The following is a 19956-nucleotide window of genomic DNA, read 5'->3' as shown; positions in this document are numbered from 1 at the left end:
CTTTCTTGACATCTTCTGCTGGCAGTTTTTTTCAAATTCACTCTTCTGCTGAAGATATAAACTTCTCCAGAGATCTCGAACCCAAGCTTCCAACTTTATATATATATCCAAGGTTTTATCTTTTCTAACCCTTATGGTAAATAAAACTCGGGTCCCTAATTTACTGCCGCCCTTCTCCCCAGGGCAGCCAAAGTGCACCCCATCTCACCACTCTGATTTTCAATGATCATGCTCTTTTATTCCTGTATGTTATTTAAAAAAAATAAAAAGCGGTTATAGTTTATCTACATTTCTAAAGGGAAGTTTTCTTTCCCCTGTTTCTAGGAGAGAATTTTCAGGTTTTCTAGTTGTCTACATGGCTAGAAACAGAAGTCTGAGCAAGTAAGTTATTAAGGCTCTCTAAATCTGTTTTCTCATCTGTAAAATACGACAGAGGACTATCAAGAAAACTAAACATGAAAAAACATATGTTAAGCACGTAGCCCTCTGACAAGTACACAGAGGGTACTCAATGAATGGTAACTATGAAATTACTTTTATTGGCAAAACTTACATTTTACAACCAGCTATTAAAACAATCAAATTCAGTCTGATAGAGTGGGTTTTTATTGTGCCTTGGCTTAAAGAATATTGAATATTACTAATCTCCCAAGTAATTGTGGACCACTGCTCATAACTCATACCAATAATGAAAGTTTTCTATTAAAATGATCCAAATCTATTAATTAGAGCACATTTATAAAGGTCTGATTTGCCAGCTATTTACTTTGTGGTTTAGAATATTGAGGAAAAGCTCCCCAAGTTAGTAATCAGACAGGTAACTTCTTTTAAGTTCAAATTAACTAACTGGTACGTGTTTTGGGCTATGTGCTCTCAGAAGGCAATAGCTATTCAATTTGTTTGGAATAATACTCATTCCAGTACCATGCACACAATGAGTATCTGTTAAGTGAAAAAAGATGGGGCGTTAGAAGAGTGAAAAACAAAATCAAGAAGACTTAAGTCTGACCCCTAATTGCTGTTTGACCTGGGGCAAATCACTTAGTGATGTGTTTCTTCATCTCTAAAGAAATCTGCCCTTCCTGCTTCACAGAGCACTTACGAGGTGCAAGTTAGGCCAGACAGCCATGGGTATGTGAAAGTCCTTTGCATACTGTAACATACTGTAATTCCATAAAGCATTATTAAAGTATGTTAAAAGTATAACGATACCCCAGTCTGTCCACAGGTGTCACAGAATACAGAGAGGTAAAATTCTCCTTCCTGGCCCCATGAATTACTACTACAGTCATTTTCAAGCAGGGCCCTGTGTGAAACAAACATCTAAATTTAAGTTTCACTCTACCCAAGCCCGTCGAAATAGTTTACTGTGTTTGGGGGTCATTATGTGGTCTATTTGGTCATTCAGGCACCCTCAGAATACAGTAAGTCCACACGGATACAGAAAAGGCTTAGAGGGGGAAAAATATATGCTGCAGTTTTTACATTGTGTTTACCCGTATGAATGAATAATAGGGTTACACAAAGAACCCCCACAAAGAGAGAGCTGAGGTAATTGCCTCATGACATTAGTAAATGATTTCAGCACATAAAGGGAACTGGATGGCAGTAATTCAAGCAGTCTAAAAGACTCTGAAAAAGGACACGGACACTAAAAGAACCACAGATTGCTACCAACTTGGAGAATTTAAATTTTTCAATCCATAAGATAGAAATCAGTGTATATATCAATAAGCAAATTTTAGGTTGATTGACACTTTATTACTTGAGCATGATTTATGAACAAGACAAATTATTTCCCATGCCAACTATTTACCATAGTTTCCAGACTAAATGATTCTATTAAGAAGCCAAGATTTATGACATATTTTACTCCTTAAATCATTTTTATTAAATCCCTCCAAAAATAGCTCTAAATTGTCATCAATTCAGTAATTTCTATATTATGTGCTGAGTGCCCCCCCACAGAAGCAGACTGGTCATTGTGCTCAAGCAGGTATCCCAGGAACTAGGTTCACCCCGGACGCACATGCAGAGTGAGGGCCCTGACCAGTCAAACGTCCTTGACCAGAGTGTGAAATTCGAGGTGAATTTTGCCCTGCAAGAGTGGCACAATTTTTCTAGAAACAAAGTCACAGCAAGGTCATTTTTATAGCTGCCTTTAACAGGCAACAATTAGTGTCAATTCTCTTCTTACTTCTCGTCCTTTGAGTGCAGCCTTGTTTCAGGGGATATTGGAGTAAATATGCAAGATAAAACCCACCTGCCATGCCTGGGTTAGACCGGAAGAGGTTCTGAGAAACAGTGATATAGGTTTAAACTGCAGTGGGGATCAGAGACAACCGAGTCTCTAACTGGTGGCTCTCAAAAGCTTGGAGAGAATGGATTCCGAATCCTAACTTGGGAACAGCAAATTCCACCCCCCACGTGAATGGTGCTAACAGACACCTAATGATACAGTTCTTCCCACTTTCCTCACGGTGCTTCTCCTAGGCCTGTGCGTAATGGCTGACCGAGAGCTTTAGGCTGTCGCTCCATGTGGGGACCCTGTGAGAAACCACCAGGAGGGTGCTCACCACGGTGGAGAGAATTTCTCCTCTATTCAGCAACACTGATGTCCCTAAGAGCACATTCAGGTTTCTCCGATACGATTCAGAGCTCCCCAAAACAGGAGATAGATAGGAAACCTTTTTATTACTCTGCTCTGCTGAATTAAGTTCCTAGGAGAGAGGACTGCGTCTTTACAATCATGAAATTATTAAAACATGTAAGTGATCAAGAACATTATACCATATGCTTAAGGCTGCAGACAGAGTAGAACATTAGCGCTCAGAAATACAGAGGCCTTGTAGTGAATTCCGAAGGACTGTGGTCTCATTTAGCTACAAACAGCCACGATTTGTTTCTCAAGTCCGTGAATTCCCCTCAGGCACTGACTTTTGTAAAAGGGGATGAAAAAGGTTTCCATTCCTTCTGAGCATTCTCAAGATCCCTTGCTGCACTCTCACATTTAACCCGAAACCATGAGAGCAGACTATTTACTCTGAAACTGCATTTCTTTAATACAGCTCTGGAGAGGATTGTTTCTAAGGACTTCCAGTCATATTGCTCCCTACCCTTTGCCATTTACTGCAACTGAATCCTCAGCTGCACTGCAGCACACGCTGCCAACAAGGAATAGCTACTCACTGAGAGCCCCCTTTGTCCGTGAGGACCCAACTGGTGCTGTACGAACGCTGAAGGGAAACCATCCAAGAGTCTGAATGAGTGGGCTGGAAGTACGCACCATTCAATACAGAGACAGAATGTCTTATTGCGATGGTCTGCCAGAGGTATCCCATGTTAAGTTTTGAGAAACACTTGAAGCCACAGAGCTATTTCTCTCGAAACATATTGACACCACAGATGTAAAGAAAAGAGCACACACAGTTAATGAGTCCACAGCCAACCCAAATGCACTCAGAAATTAGCCAAAACCTAGGAGAAAACTATTAATATGAACCTGGACCAGGGAATCACAACAGTATGAATAGCTCAACCTGACAGCTGTGAAGCAAACTCAACCACAACAATGTAACCTTCCTGGGAAGCTCCGAAAAGACAGTAAGTAGTTTAGACCAAGACAGCATGGGGAAGTTTTTACCCAGAGATTTCATTAGCAGTGACATGATGTGGGGACACAGACACTACATGGAGGCTCTAACAGATTCACTGTCTCTAATCTCAGAGGCCTACACTGAGATCTGGGCTGGGATTTCACCTAAAAACAGTTTTTTTTAAGTTTTTAAAAACTTTGGGAAAGATTCTGTATAGATATAAGACAACTTAAAAGTTGTTACAGTTGCCCCTCAAATATGAAGTTATAACTCTTACATTTACATTAGGGGAGTAAGGATTCCAAGTCTGGGGAACGTGGACGGGATGAAGACACTTAGTTCCTGCTATCTCATGATCCCATTATAGAAAGTGATTCTTAAAAATATATAAATGTATACAAAATATATCAATACACACACACACACACACACACACACACACACTTTTCAGGTCTATTACAACTTTGCATAACTGCTCTCCTATCATCTTTAATGATTTACCAAATTTTGTCCCAAATCTACTTACTCGAATGGCTGTTGCAGAGACAAAGCATCTGATTTAGGAGTATAAATTTGATAAAGAAATATATGACTATGGGTCATATTTTGGATGTCAATGAAAATAGCTATTTAACCACAGCAGAATTTTTTTTCAGACCCTAAGCTTTGGCCTGTATCTATTTATGATTACACAAGTTTGGGGGTTACAGCAAGGATATGCTGGAAATTCAGAAGGAAAAAAAATTCTTTAAATAGCTTTACTCTTAAGGCCTCTGTGTGTCGTGTGTTGTTTACAGTGCAACAAGCAAAACCTGCCACGTTCAGTGTGTACGCGTATACACCTCTGATGAGGAGAGAGCTCCAGCTCCTAGCTCAGAAAAGAAAAAGTAGAACTTATTTCAGGAACAACTGTCAGAGAGAAAGGTTCTGATAAACCTACCGGGAGGTGTGCAGGCATCCGCAGGAGACTGGACAAACGTGGACCGCCTTTTGGTTGGCATGGGCAAAGCCATTTTCTGTTCTTTATGCTTTGCCAGTGCAGCTTGAACTGCTTCTGTGTGGATATCTGAAAGATTAAACAGTTGCATTTATTAGCTCCTGGTTCTTCAAGTGTTTACTTCTGGGGGCTGACCTATCACGGCCTCAACTGTTGAAAAGGGGACGTTTCAGTGATTTTTATTTATCATTTGTGTTAAAATGTAAGGGCGGACATTACTTCTTTGCCACTTTGGCCACAGAAGAATTCAGCTCTCCACTTGAATGTCTAATTGCAATCTCAAAATTAACATACCCAGACAGAGCTCTTGGTTCTCCACACCCACCCCCAAATTCACTCTACATTCCTACAAAATAAGATCATACTGTACACAGTATTTTGTATTCTATTTTTATTTTATTTTTATTTTTAACTCTTACAAAATCCTGAGGTAGATACAACAATTGAGATGGCTTCCTAGCTCCCAAGAAACAATTTCCTTTTCTCAAGGAATGGGCCCAATCTACATCCAAACCATCCTCTAGGGTAACCAATCTTCTTCCAGTTATTGGTTTATCCTTCATATATTTCTTTTTGCAAAATAGGCAGATACATGTGTATTTTCTCATTTCCCTGTACTTCACACACAAAAAGCCAGCATAACAAATATGCATTTTTACACTATGCTTTTTTCATTTACTATATCCTGGAGATCCTTCTATATCAGAGATCTATCTCCATTCTTTTTTATAGCTGCAGAGCACTCCATTTTACTCCATTGTTTAGTCAACTACTAACCTCTGTGTGGGCATTGAAGTGTTTCCAGTATTTTACAATCACAGATAATGATGCAACAAAGAGCCTTGCAAATATATTTTATACTGATGAGAGTATATCTTTAGGGTAAATTTCTACAAGTGAGACTCCTAAATCACAAAATGAATATATTTTTAATTTTGTTACATTTTGCCAAATTCTCCTCCAACAGGGTTTTATTGTATTATTGCACTACTATCAGCGATGTATAGGTGGGTCTTTTTCCCTCGTCGCCTCACCTTCAGAGTGTGCTGTCTAGCTTTGTTTGGTAGCTAAGAAATGATATCTCAGTATACTTTAAATTTGCATTTATTTCATCATTAATGAGATTAAACATCTTTACAGAGGATCTAAGGGTCATTTCATGTTTGCTTGTAAGTGAAGTGAATGTTCGTATCACTTGACCATTTTAGGTAGGGTTTCTGAGTTTATTTTCCCTTAATTTTTAAGAGTTCTTCTTATGTAAGAGACATTAGCCCTTTATTTCTGAGACATGTTAGAAATACTTTCTTTCAGTTTGTCATTTGTCTTTTTTAATAGATTTCTTTTTTTAGAAATTAAAGTTTATTGGGGTGACAATAAACAGAAATAAAGAATTAGTAAAGTTACACAGGTTTCAGGTGTATGTTCTGTAATACATCATCTGTATTTCACAGTGTGTGTTCCCCACCCAAAGTAAGTTCTCCTTCCATCACCATATATGTAGATGAGGGTAAACGGATCAAATATATGGTCATTTGTCTTTTGACGTTGTTTGTGGTGGTTTATTGTCATGCAAAAGTTTTTTTTGTTTTTTTTTTAGTGGAAGATCTCAAATCAACAATTTAACCTTTTTTTACTTGAAAGAACTTAAAAAAGAAAAAAACTAAAACCAGAGTTGGCAAAAGGAAGAAATAACAAGGATTAGAGCAAAAATAAACAAAATAGAGAATTAAAAAAATATATAGGAAAAAAGGTCAATGAAAATAAGAGTTAGTTTTTTGAAAAAATCAACAAAATTGGCAAATTTTTAGTTAGACTAACAAGAAAAAAAAAAGAGAAGGCTCAAATAAGTAAAATCAGAAATGAAAGAGAAAACATTACAACGGATGCCACAAAAGTAAAAAAGATTACGAGACTACTATGAATTATATACCACTAATTGGATAACCTAAAGAAATTCACCAATTCCTAGAAACAAACAACCTACCAAAATTGAATCATGATGAAACAGAAAATCTGAACAGACCTATAATTAATTAATAAGATTGAATGTTAGCATCCTTAGGATTTAAAGAGAAGAAATAGGGAAAAAAATGAACCACCCAATTTTAAAATAATAGGGTTAGGTAATGAATAGGTAGTTTACAGAAGGACAAATGGATAATAAACACATCCCCAAATGTCCAATCTCATTATTAATAAAAGAAATAATACTTCTACCAACAGGGTAGGAGAGTGTCCATTTCCCCACATGTATGGACAACACTGGTCCATTTTTACCATCTTTCCCAAAAAGATAAGTGGAAAATGTTATATTACAGTGTAATAGCAGCTGCTCCTATCCTTGGCGTGTTTTTATGAAGTAGTTAGAACATGGTACATAAGTGGCACAGCTGGGCTTCAGGGACCAGGGGCAGAACAGACACCCCCAAGCGACCTTACTTGTTAGGACATTATTTTAGACAGACAGACAGATAGATATGGACAGATAAAAAGGCAGATGCATAGGTAGGTTAGGTCATAAAGTAGGGAAGTAGAGTTCAAGGAGTTACCTGCAAGCCAACACACAGTCATGCCATTTTTACCGATTTCTAAGGTACCAACCACTTTAACATTTTCAATTAAGGCAGAGGCACCAACTATTAAGTTCTGAAACATTAGGATATCACATTAATTTTGGCACTACTCTGTGTGCTGATGGAGAGGGGCAATGAAATTTTAATTTTGCATTTCACATTTCCCTGCCTTTACAAATTATGTTTTTTTGTTAGCTTGGAATATCTATATAGCAAACAACTATTCATACTTCAAAATGGCTCAGACTTCACCACCTCCATGAAGCCTGCCCTTGACAGTGCCAAGGCTCCCTCCCCTGTCACCCCCTCTTCTATGCTGCCTCTGTAACTTGTATAAAGGATTCCTGTATTTTCATCTGTGTTTCTCTAGCATCTAAACTGTGCTGGACTCATAGGAGGTCTTACAAGAAATGCTTGCTGAACTGAACTCAATTTGCCTTCCTTGGTACGAGAAAGTGTATTAATATAGACATAAATGGTCCTGGTGCACCAGTGGCAGCCATCTTAGCCAATGTGACCGGAGGCAGACACTAGATTGGAACAGAGACAGGAAATTCTCAATTAGGGGGACAGAGGGCGTTACTGTTGCATTTAGCTCCCAGCTTTAAGTCAGAAGAGTCCATACTTAGAGCAAAATCAGGAAGAGCAATAATCGATTTGAGGCTTTAAATCATTTATCCCGGGCTATCACTTTAAAAATTATCTTTTGTTCAAAATTAATATACATAAATTTTATGTTATATGTATTTTGTATTTCACCACAATAAAAAACCTGGAAGAATTTATATACAAATTGGAAAAAGATCTAAACACATATAATGCTGAAGTGAAAATTTTCCCTAGACCCACCACTGCCTCAATAGTTTGGTACATATTTTTGCAGGTTTCTGTGTCTGTGTAATAACAATATGTAATTATTATTAATATTTACAAAACTGGATCATATGCTACATAGTATCTGGTATTTGTTACTTAAAAATATATTTTGTATACCTCTCTATATCTAGATCTACCTCATTTTTTTTTTTTTTATGAGCCTGGAATTTAAAAATCAGCTTTCATGGAATTCCATAGTGTGAACATACTATAACTTATTTAACTGTTGCATTATTATGAACAATACTATGACAAACATCTTTATATATGTATATGTACATACAGAAATAGATATAGACATATGTGTATGTATGTACGTGTGTGTGTGTCTTTGTGCACATATGCAGGCGTTTATATAAAATAAATCCTAGAAGTGGAATTTCTAGGTCAAAGTGACTATATATTTAAAGTTTAAAAGATGTTGCCAAAGTGTGCTATCACTTTGCAGAGCACAGTACTAACTTCTGGCTCTGAAATCATTTTCTACTGCATTGATATTTGTTATACTATTTTAGTGTCCCTGAGGTTTACTTAGTTGAATCAAGATTGCCATATTTAATTGAATCTATGATGCCATCTTATATAAAGAATATCCTGATTTCAGATCTGTTAAAATGTGAAAAGCATCCTTCTTACATTACACGAAATACGGTTCTTAACTGTCTTGGAAAAGACGTAACTAGGGCCGGCCTGGTGGCTTAGGCGGTTAGAGCTCCATGCTCCTAACTCCGAAGTCTGCTGGTTCGATTCCCACATGGGCCAGTGGGCTCTCAACCACAAGGTTGCCGGTTCAATTCCTCGAGTCCCGCAAGGGATGGTGGGCAGCGCCCCCTGCAACTAAAATTGAACACAGCACCTTGAGCTGAGCTGCCACTGAGCTCCTGGATGGCTCAGTTGGTTGGAACGCGTCCTCTCAACCACAAGGTTACCGGTTCGACTCCCGCAAGGGATGGTGGGCTGTGCCCCCTGCAACTAACAACGGCTGAGCTGCACCCTCCACAACTAAGATTGAAAGGACAACAACTTGACTTGGAAAAAAGTCCTGGAAGTACACACTGTTCACCAATAAAGTCCTGTTCCCCTTTCCCAATAAAATCTTTAAAAAAAAAAAAAAAGACGTAACTAACTGCTTACATTGAGACAAAGCACTTTCTCAACAACAGAACAACAGCAAATCAAATGCTCACACTTAATAATTAAATGTGCATTTCCAAAAGTATATTTTTGCATAGGATAATTAACACGTGATGGCAAACTCGCTAAAACCAGAGAATTATTCACATTAAACAAGCTTCCGAAGGCCCACGACATAACTAACGATTAGGGAGCATGTTCTTCTCTGCCCCGAAGACTCACAGCATCAGACCACAGAACAAATCGAAGCACCTATCTATTTTCTAACACGATAAACCCTGGTCCATACACCTACATCAAAAGGTGATCTTCACAGTTACTGTATTAGCAAAGCCTCTTATTAAGAAGAACAGGCAGCTCTCTTAACTGGATTCGACTCATTTACCAGCATACAATTCACCTTGATCTCTGATAAAGAAATTACTCCCCAAGTTCAGTCCCCAGACACGGCTGACTTTGGACATCTCTGCCAGAAGCATGTGAGAGCTGGGTATCATTTTCCAGCACTAATTAGAGCTGGGTATCATTTTCTAGGTATCACTAATGTTTAAGCTAAATAAAGTGATACAAATACTCCCTTAATGTCCTTTGTTGTTGTTGTTTTTTAATATGGTTAATTGCTCAAAAGATTAACATTATAGGAGTTGTTAGAATGACTTGCAATCAGATCACTTTCCATCTCAGGCATTAATTGTGTATTTTCTATACTTGTGACCATAACACATGTATGCAGAAAGGTGCATCATGCCTTGATGTGCAGGAAAAAGAAGTACTCAATCAGTGTCTGTGAAATGTCAGACCCTCTTGGCTAAGCACAGAGAGCAGAATCAGGTCAGATGATCTAAACTCTGAATAAATATAAGCTCTTTACACCGAGTCTGAAACATGAAACACTAAGTCTATTTAGATTTGATTTGATTGGTTGAAATGTTGTAGGTGCTAATAAGCCTCCACCAATTAAGAGAGGATTTTCCAGTTGAACTTTCTGACACCAGTATTAAATACTTTGAGTACCCACCACTTTACTCAGAATGCTTGTGATTTCCACTAAACATACGCTAGGTTCTTCAGCCATTTTTACATGTGGCTTGTACATGTAACCCTTCCTATGAATGGAGTGACAAAGAGGTGAAGTTCAATTCCCATCAATTTCTATAACTTACTTGCTCTTCTTCTGCTACAACTGTTGGTTCTTCTTATTCATGGAAGCCACAATTCTCAGAATGTGCTGAGCTTTCCTTTGCTATTTAGTTGAACAATTCCTAATATATTGAAAAAATGTGACTTTCACCAAAATCCATGCTTGCATGCTTCCTCTCTCCTGTTCCCCCTCATGACACTATTGCAGTACTCTCATAGCTTTCAGTATCTTCAGGGTTTTAAAACAGGTCTCAGCGAGACAAATATCTTAAACCTTCTTCAATAGCCCTGCACCTAACCAAGATGCTGAGCTGTCTGCCAAATGGTATCTGATCCACAGACTACACTTGCTGATATGTGGCGTAAACCTGAAAGAATTGGTGTTAAAAAACTGGGGCTAGAGATCACAGTTGGGTTTTACTAGGTGAAGGTCAAAATTGTACACTCGTGAATGAGCTCACTAAAGCCTTTTTCTATATGTGATCAGCTTTGACATAGACTATAGAGAACCATCTTTTGGTTTTTTACTAGTTCTTTTACTATATGCTGTAAAAACAAAGAAAAAAAAAGGTAAACACTCCTCAAAAGCCAGGGATGAGAGCTGTGAAGGCTACAACCCTCTGGACCAACGGGTCAGAACATGCTGCTGCTGAGGCAGCACTGGGTTGCCTGGGAAATGGGGCTTGGGGCCTGGCCACCAACAGGGGCTCCTGAGGTGACTGTCTACATCCATCCTTACCTCCCTCAACTCCATTCTTTAGCTCTCAACTGCTTCTTTCCTCCCTTTCTCCCAATTATCCACTTAGCTCTTATCTGTGTCAGGCCCCGCGCCAGGCCCTGGACACAGCCGTGGTAGAGCACGCGGTCTGCAGCCGGAGCGAGCTGCTGGAACAGTACAGATCTGATCGTGTTACTGCTCTGCTGAAAATCCTTCCGTGGTGTTCAAGATTCCTCAAGATTTGGTCCCTGGCAATCTTTCCAGCCTCTTCTCCCACCTCTTTCCTTCTGGGTCCTTGCAGTTTACGTTCTGGCCTTAATAAACTATTTGCAGGTCTACTCTCTGATGCTATGCCTCTTGCACCTGGCTAACTTTTGTCTCTCTGCCACGACTCAGTGTAGATGTCTTATTCTCTGAGAAAGCCTCCCCGGATCACTCAAGACCCGGTCAGGTATGAAGGGAAATTCTAGGGTGGCGTGAAACCTCTAGTTTTTTTTATTGAACTCTTCTCATTCTTTTCTACTAGTGTGTGAAAATATATAGCTAATAAAATCAGCTCACAAAATGGCTGAGGCAGCTCTGCAGCCATGTCCTTTTCCTCGTTTTCTCTACAGCAGTTTCTGAGGATGTGATATACATGCTGTTTTTTAACTCAAGAAAAGGTTAAGGTAACCCTGGCTGGTCCAAGGGAGTCACAAATCTAGAGAAAGAAAACTCGCACTGCAGTTCGTCTTCCAGCACAATAAACGTGCTGCAGAGGCTATAATGGGCATGGGGTGGGCATGGCATGGGCTCGCTACACCACACGTCCTCCCGAGCGCCTGTGACGCGTGTCTCTGCTCATCAGTCTTGGACATGGTATTTATTGCAGAAGCATGCTCCCCACAGCCTGCCACGGCATGCTGCCTTTTCCCTTCCCATGGGTACTAGTTGGGTCAGAAGAAATAAAGTTAAGAGTTTACTAATTTGAAATTTCATTATTGAGCTTTTGCTCCAGGTCCATCAGATAAGAGACTAAATGAACAGCTCTGACAAACACAGAAGTACCTGCCTCTTCCAAAGCAGTCCACTGAACTCTCCCTACTTACCCCCCAAGGCGACCCTGGCCTCTGCTTTCTCATTTATTTGTTCACATCGTACTAGTCTGGCTCCTCATCCCGGCCCTTAAGGGCAGAAACGGCTCATTTGACGCTGTATCCCCAACAAATATTGAGTATCTACTCTACCTGGCATACGGTAGGTACTCAATAAACAAGTGATGAATGAACTAACAGAACTGTTGGTGCTTCAATGACAAACAACAAAACAAACAGTAGAAGCTCTCAGGAGACACAGTTCAGACTAAGTCAGTAAAAACGATTCCACTGGTCATTTCAGTTGCTTCTCACCTGACCGGTACCGTTCATCCCGGGCTCCCCCAGATCGAGTTCGGTGGTACTTAGAAGGAGCGGAAGTTTGAGCTGCAGATGGAGCAGGTGTCTGGTTTCTATGTTCTTTCTGTACTGCTGAATCAGTTTCTAAAAAAGGAAGTTTGAAAGATGGTTATCTGATAACAGTACTAGCCAACATTTTCTGAGTACTTTACATCATTCCCACAATACTCTGAAGTAGGTACTATTACCCCATCTACAGTAAAGGGTTAGAGAAGCTTTAATATACACACCGAAAAACGATACAAAGACACCCAGGCTAAAACATGTCATTTTAGAGTCATCACTGTAAACAGGTGAATAGGAGAGAAACAGCAAAAAGATATATATAAAGTGAATAAGCCATTCTAAAAACTCCAAGAACTGGTGGGGTGAGATGCCGGAGGAAGTATATGACCACCTAACCTGGCACAGTGGTACAGAGAAGAGCTTGGGGAGCTTTAGCTTCCACAAAAAAAGTTAATCCAAATAAACATATCATTTAAGCAAAAGAGGGGTGCTTACTATGCAAACATAGCTTCAAATCATATCGACTAGTCCCTTTTCCAACTGGAGTCAGCTTTGAATCCGTCCCTTTCCAGTACCTGGCCTGTCCCCATACTCCGCCCTCCCAACATTTACTGTCTCATCAAGAATTCGGGGAAGGGAGAAATAAGCAGGTAAAATAAGCAGAAGAAAAAACACCTTAAGTTCTGATATTTTACTGCTTTTCCCCCCAGTGGTATTAGCTTCTAAGACACAACTGTTCTTAAATGTAGTAAGAGCATTTAACGTGAGGTCTGCCCTTTTAACACATTTTAAGTGCACGAGACAGTCTTGTTAATTATAGGCACATGCTGTACCAAAGATCTCTAGAACGTACTCATCTTGCATGAGAAAAGGTTTTACTCATGAGAGTAGCAACTCCCCAGTCCCCACCCCGCACCACTCCCAGGCCCCTGGCAACCACATTCTACTTTGTTTCTATGAGTGCGACAATTTTAGATTCCTCATATAAGCGCAACCGTACAGTATCTGTCCTTCTGTGACTGGCTTATTTCACTCAGCATCACGTCCTCCAGGTTCACCCATGTTGTCACATGTGGCAGGATTTCCTTCTTTTTTAAGGCATATTGTAAACTTCTTTAATAGCACTTAATTGTGTCCAGCAAGGCAGCTTACACATAGCAATTCGGTGCCTACTATAGTGAGATGTCACCTACAGAGCAAATGCACTGCTCCAGACCACAGCTGAAAATCAGCTTACAAAGCCCAAAAATAAAAAAGCAGATTGAAAGCATAGTGGTCTGGGGAGAGCAAGCGACAGTCCCACACACCTCAGTAAAGGCTGAGGGCATCACAATACTATAGGAACTGGGGCTCATAAAGACAATGTCACATCGCTTCAAAAAAAAAAAAAAAAAAAAAAAAAGGTTAGCATGCTCGAGAGGACACGTGTAAGAGCTCTAGTCGACAGTCCCAGCTGAGCCCAGCCTTCCATCTGCCCCTGCCAAGGCACCAGGATGAGTGAAGCCATGGTGGACCTTCCAAACCAGCCCACACACCAGGTAAAAAGCACTCAGGGACCCCAGTTGGCACCAAGTGGAGTGTAAAAATCACCTCCAAATCCCTGACACACAAAATCTTAACACATAAAGATTTCTATTTTTTTAAATGGCTAGATTATTTTGTATACACTGTTTTTAAGAAGGCAAAAAAGTATATTTTAGGATGTTCTCCATTAAAGTGCTTTTATGGATCTAGAAATGTTTATTTTTGATGGTTCCTGGTAGCTGAGATTTTTATTATAAAATATATCAACTGAGCTGAACATGTTTTACCACTGAGTTTTTTTGTTTTTCCAGGACCCATCATCTCCAAGTCAAGTAGTTGTTTCAATGCAGTTGTGGAGGCACAGCTCACAGTGGCCCATGCGGGGATCGAACCGGCAACCTTGGTGTTATGAGCACCGTGCTCTAACTAACTGCGCTAAGCAGCCAGCCCGCTAACACTGAGATTTTGAAAGATAATGTCAAGGGTTGGAAACTGAAGCTTTTAATCAACCTAAATTATCTTGATAATCAATTTCACAGGAGCGCTATATTGAATTATTAACATCTTCAAACCTTGTAGCATTTGTTAGTTTTATTACTCTGGAACAAGAATCAACAAACTATAGCCCATGTCTGTTTTTATGAAGAGCTTGCTCAGGACGCAGCCATACTCATCTGTTGACGTACTGCCTATGGATGCACGGTAAAGGCAGTTGATGAAGGCGACAGACCGCTTGGTCCTCAAAGCCTGAAATGTTCCTTTTCTTTTTTTTCTTTTTTTTTTTTTTAATTGGGGAAGGGGAACAGGACTTTATTGGGGAACAGTGTGTACTTCCAGGACTTTTTTCCAAGTCAAGTTGTTGTCCTTTCAGTCTTAGTTTTGGAGGGCACAGCTCAGCTCCAGGTCCAGTTGCCTTGCTAGTTGCAGGGGGCGCAGCCCACCACCCCTTGCGGGACTCGAGGAATTGAACCGGCAACCTTGTGGTTCAGAGCCCACTGGCCCATGCGGGAATCGAACCGGCATCCTTCAGAGTTCGGAGCACGGAGCTCTAACCGCCTGGGCCACAGGGCCAGCCCCTGAAATGTTTCTTATTGGGCTCACTGCAGAGAAAGCCCGCCCACCCCCAGTCTGTACTAATAAAAGCTGACATGGAAGTGTGGGGCACTGCACTATGTGTTATTAGAAGCACACAGAAAGTGTCCACATTTTATCTTCGTCCTCACCACAACCCTACAAATTCATCACTATCACTCTCAACGCGTCACAGAAAAACGAACAGACGTGCATTATTTTATCCAAAGTCACAGAGCCAAGGAATGACAGAGCCAAGGGTCAAACCCAGGTCTGTCTAACTCCACTGGTTTTCAACCAGAAGAGGTTATAAAAAGGGTTATGAAAACTGTCCCCAGATTCTTAAGAGGAAAGCAATCAGAATTAATAATTTAGTCTACTAGGAGTATTTAAATGCTTCAGGATTTACACCCAGCAGCTAGACAGTAGTTGTTTTTTTTTAATCACCTGCCTTCATGTGAAAGAGTCTGCAAAAAAGCCCCTCCAAATAAAGTTTTCAGCCATTCATTAGAGAAGCTATTCAAAATATATTCCAATGAACCTTAAATAGAGAACAAAAAATAGAAAGGGGCTATTTTTATTTGTATGGTCAGATGATACATACAGGAAGGAAATCACATTAGCACACATGAGTTACTTCGCTTGCAAATATGCAGAGAAAATGGCTTGACTTAAACAGATAGAGCATTAAGTTTAAAAGACTAGCTTTGTATTATTTTTGGAGTGTCACAGTGGATGTATAACTAAATTACCTCTCACTGATTTTCAAAAATTAAATAAGCAGATTTGCTAGGATAGACCAAAGCACCCTGCTCAGAAACATGGTGCTTCCAAATTAGATATTAGTAATGCAAAGTATGAAAGGAATGAATATGGATTCTCGATTCACAAAGCATGGACACAGTTTGTGTATTTTTTACCATTCCTCTCTCACTTAGGATTTTACTTTGTGTTTTTCAATGTAATAAATTAGGAGAAAGAAGAAAATGTGGGCTAAAAAATAAAAAAATGACACAAAGAAATAATAGGGAGGTGACAGGGAAACTAGGAGTTGATACATTTGTGTGAAGAAGAATTAGAGAATGAACATTTTCATTCAGATTATCTAGAGGTTACCACAGATCAAACCACAAGGAAATGTAACACAAACACCGACATCTGATGAGAAAACAGTCAGATGACACTTAGCCAAGAGATCTACTGAACTGGTACCAAAAAAAAGGCCTTACAACACGCTATTGACCAAACAACATTTGGATGATGCTCTGTAATGTTTGTCTTAGTTCCCTCAGGAATTTAGTCATCCAAGCAGACAAGGACCTGGGACCCGAAAATAGACGTGGAGTCTATTTAGACCTGGGGTCTAAAACCATGGCAAACATTTTGTGGGAGCTTGCCAGAAATGAAACCAAAAGGTCGACTCGCAGTTTCAATAAGCAGCTGACAAGCTGTTCAGTGCACATTCCTCAGGTACCCAAAGCATAATGCCACAAAAACACGGATTTCTGACACAACAATTTTGGTTCAAATATGTACTACACCTCCTTCAAGTTCAAGAGAGGCTATCTAAAAGAGAATTAAAAGGAAAAAAACAGAGTAAAATGAATTCCTAGGAATTTTAAGTATAACAGAGGAGCTTAATAATGAAGCCCTGTAGTTAAAATCTTTTTGAATGTGAATAATCACTCTTATAAACATTTCCCCCATGTACTAGAGTTTATTTTTGTGGAATATATGATTTAAAAATATATTTTACCTACGCATTGAAAAAACTGGAAGCAAATACAGTAAAATGTAAATACCAATTTCTCTAGGTGATGAAATTTTGGATGATTTATTTATTCCATAGGCTTTACTGAGTTTCTGTAATTTAAAAAAGTTCTCTTTTCAAATATAAAATATATGTTCATTTTAAAACATCAAGGTAATAGTTAAGTGTAAAGAAGAAAATTAAAATATTGAATTTTCTTAATTTGAAGGTCATACCATATAGAACAGATTCTTACTAAAATAAATTAAAATGATATTCAGTTTGCAGCTTCCTAGGTAAATTATACACCATGAGCAGGATTTTCCAGTCTTCTAAAATCAGCTGTCTCCTTGTTCTTTCCCCTAAAGCAATCGGCAAATCAATGCATATTTGGAGGTGAGAGGGAGAAAACGATGCCCTCGCTGGATTAAAAGAGTTTTGGAAGCCTTTTTCCCACCTTAGCTTACTTGCCACAACAGTTTATCATGGAAGGGGGCAGGAAACAATGTACCTGGGGTCTGGTCAATGAGAGGAGCGGGCACAGCAGGGCATTATCTAACAGCATGCCCAGTGTTAGGTGGGCAGGCACAGTGCTGCTTCAAGATGAATCATTCCCTGGCCAGGGTTTCACACTCTAACGAGATCTCAGGAATTATCTGGGGCCCGAAAATAGAGATTTCTCTATTTTGAGTAAGATGTGTATAGTTTCACTACCATAGTAAGATGCTAAAAGCAAAGATAGAATTAACTCACGAATCAACACAATGAAATAGTATATGCCACGAAAAATGAGAAATATGTTGACTATGCAGCCACGTGAAAAGATCTAAATGGAATGATATCAAGTCATAAAAGAACACAAAATATTATGTACATGATTACAACTACGTATATTAAAATGATTTACATACAGTTATGAGGATCAGATGGGTCATAAAATCCCCTAAGTAGTTGGAATGAGGTAATGATGAAGTACTCTGGAGTTCTTTACCATTTCATTGTTTTGTTTACAGAAAGTTATATATAAAATCAAAGTAATTTTAAAAGGCACTCAATATAGATTAAGTACTGGAACGACAGTTGTGAACTTGACAAATCAAGTATTCTTCAAAACTTCTAAATTCTAGTGTGAAACATACATGAGATCCAAAGAAAAAGATCACTCACTGATTACTCACTTATATATATTTTGTATAAGAGATGGAAAGACCAGGAACACTTTCCGTCTCTTTATACAAAATAGCCACTAGGGGTCACCATTATGTTTAAAGAGTGATGTTACGTTTATTAACAATAAGTTTAAGAAAAACCACAAATTTTAATTTCTTCTACAACACAGAGCCTTCTTTCTCCATGATCAACATGTAAAAAATTTATGTAGAGAGTCTTCTATGATTCCATTGTTTGAATACAATAATGATAACCTAAAAAAAAGAAGCTGCTACTTAGAAGTAAAAAACTATGCAAAATTTCCATTTAGGAAGATGGAAGAAAGCCAACCTCAGCTTCTCATCTTTCAACTCTGCCGATGACTTAACAGACATCCTCACCTGTAAGAGTAATAGAATGAGACAGGATGTGCTCTGAGAACCAAGTAACATAATAATTCAACTTTTTAGAGCAAACAGAGCAGACACGCCCACTGCTCTTGGTTGGTGCTGGTGTCCAGAGAAGAAATATATTAATAGGTGATCACCAATTCATGTATATCTTTTACATCATGATATGTTCATTAAGGGAAAAGAACAAGGCTCTCTGAGGCCACATAATGGGGAATTTAATCTGTATTAGAGTTTCAGAGAAGATCTGTTAAAAATGGACACTGATGTAGGCTTTAGCCAAGCAGAATCGGAAAGGCCACTTTATACAAAAGCATAATATTTGTAGAAGTCCAGTGAGGGAGAAAAACCTCGAAATGTCTAAAAAAGATGGGTGGGGCAAACGCACAGCGCAAGAGGTAGAGTGATACAAAATGAGGCTGGAGAAAAAAAGCAGGGTCAAGTCACTTGTCATGAACCAAAGGAGTAGCCTTTGAAGGGACTTAAACAGGAAATGACAGAATAACAATGATAATACATTTTTATGGCTCTTTTAACTTTCATGACACCATCCCATTTTATCGTCACAATAACAGTATCTAATAGATACCAGTAAGGAAGTAGGACACCTACCACAGATTAAATGTTTTTCTTTTTTAAGATTCTTTGTTTCCCTCTCTTTTTTAAAATTACTAGTTTCTCTATATTGAGAATGTGTCAATAATCACCTTGAATCATTAGAAATAGAGCCTCCACACCACTTCCACCCCGCCCAAGAAGGGTGGATGAGGGTACCCTGAATCACTCAGAGACTCTGCCCTGGGAGCTGAAGCACCCTGAGTCACCGAGGAGAGCATTCCTCAGAAGGATGGATGATTAACCTCACTCCCTGGGGAAAGGCAGGAAAGAATGAGAATGTTTGCATTTAGAGTCCGAAAAAGGGGCCACCTGCTTGATTCCTAGGGGTGGATTCTGGGAGGGAGAGAAGTTGGGGGTTCTGGGTCTATGAAGTGGCCGGCATCTGAACAGATCCTGACCCAGAGCTTCCTGGACCACCTGCCATCAGGAAAATGGCTGTGCATGGGGCTAAAAGAGCACAGGACCAAGAGCTCTGCCCTGAGAATCCAAGTGGCTATCTCAGCTGAGCTGAACCAGCCAAGTGGCTGATGCAGGAAGTGGGCTTAGCAGTGGGTCAGCATTATGGGTCACAGGGTAAGAAGCAGGTTTCAACAGCACCCGAGGTGCTGAGAAGCAGCAGCCATCTAGGAGGCTCTGCCCTCTTGGGTGTGAAGCTGCACTGACCACCATTCCTTCTGCACTATCTGTATGCCAGGGAGTCTTGGACAATTCAGGAGGAACAAGAAACCCCCAGAGGAAGATAGTGGACTTCCTTCTGATAAGGCGTGTGGGGGCAGACCTGACTGGAACATGCACTCCAGATCAGAGACCATAACACTATCCAAACCCAGCAAATGAAAGAGCAGAACTGGAATAAAACATTCCACGTTCTTTCCATTATGGTGTGGTCCCTTTTTGATTTAAAAAGGATAAAATAAAACAGACCCCACCCGCACTCCACACCCACACACACAGAGGCTCA

At 39.6% G+C, this 19956-nt stretch overlaps 1 protein-coding gene across 4 annotated transcripts in view; it reads right to left on the bottom strand.

Annotated features, from left to right (window-relative positions):
* Positions 1 to 19956, bottom strand: part of DIP2B (disco interacting protein 2 homolog B) — a 194789-nt gene that overhangs the window by 68533 nt on the left and 106300 nt on the right. For all 4 annotated transcript variants that reach the window (XM_033116872.1, XM_033116869.1, XM_033116871.1 and 1 more), the window contains exons 3-4: positions 12423 to 12551; positions 4537 to 4662 (exon numbers count right to left, since the gene is read on the bottom strand). In XM_033116872.1, the coding sequence (XP_032972763.1) occupies positions 4537 to 4662; positions 12423 to 12551 (255 nt within the window). The remainder of the gene's footprint in view (positions 1 to 4536; positions 4663 to 12422; positions 12552 to 19956) is intronic.

This window comes from Rhinolophus ferrumequinum, chromosome 10, assembly GCF_004115265.2.
Source record: "Rhinolophus ferrumequinum isolate MPI-CBG mRhiFer1 chromosome 10, mRhiFer1_v1.p, whole genome shotgun sequence".
NCBI lineage: Eukaryota > Metazoa > Chordata > Mammalia > Chiroptera > Rhinolophidae > Rhinolophus > Rhinolophus ferrumequinum.
Note: the sequence above shows the minus strand (reverse complement) of the source record. Positions and strands in the feature narration are given on the sequence as shown.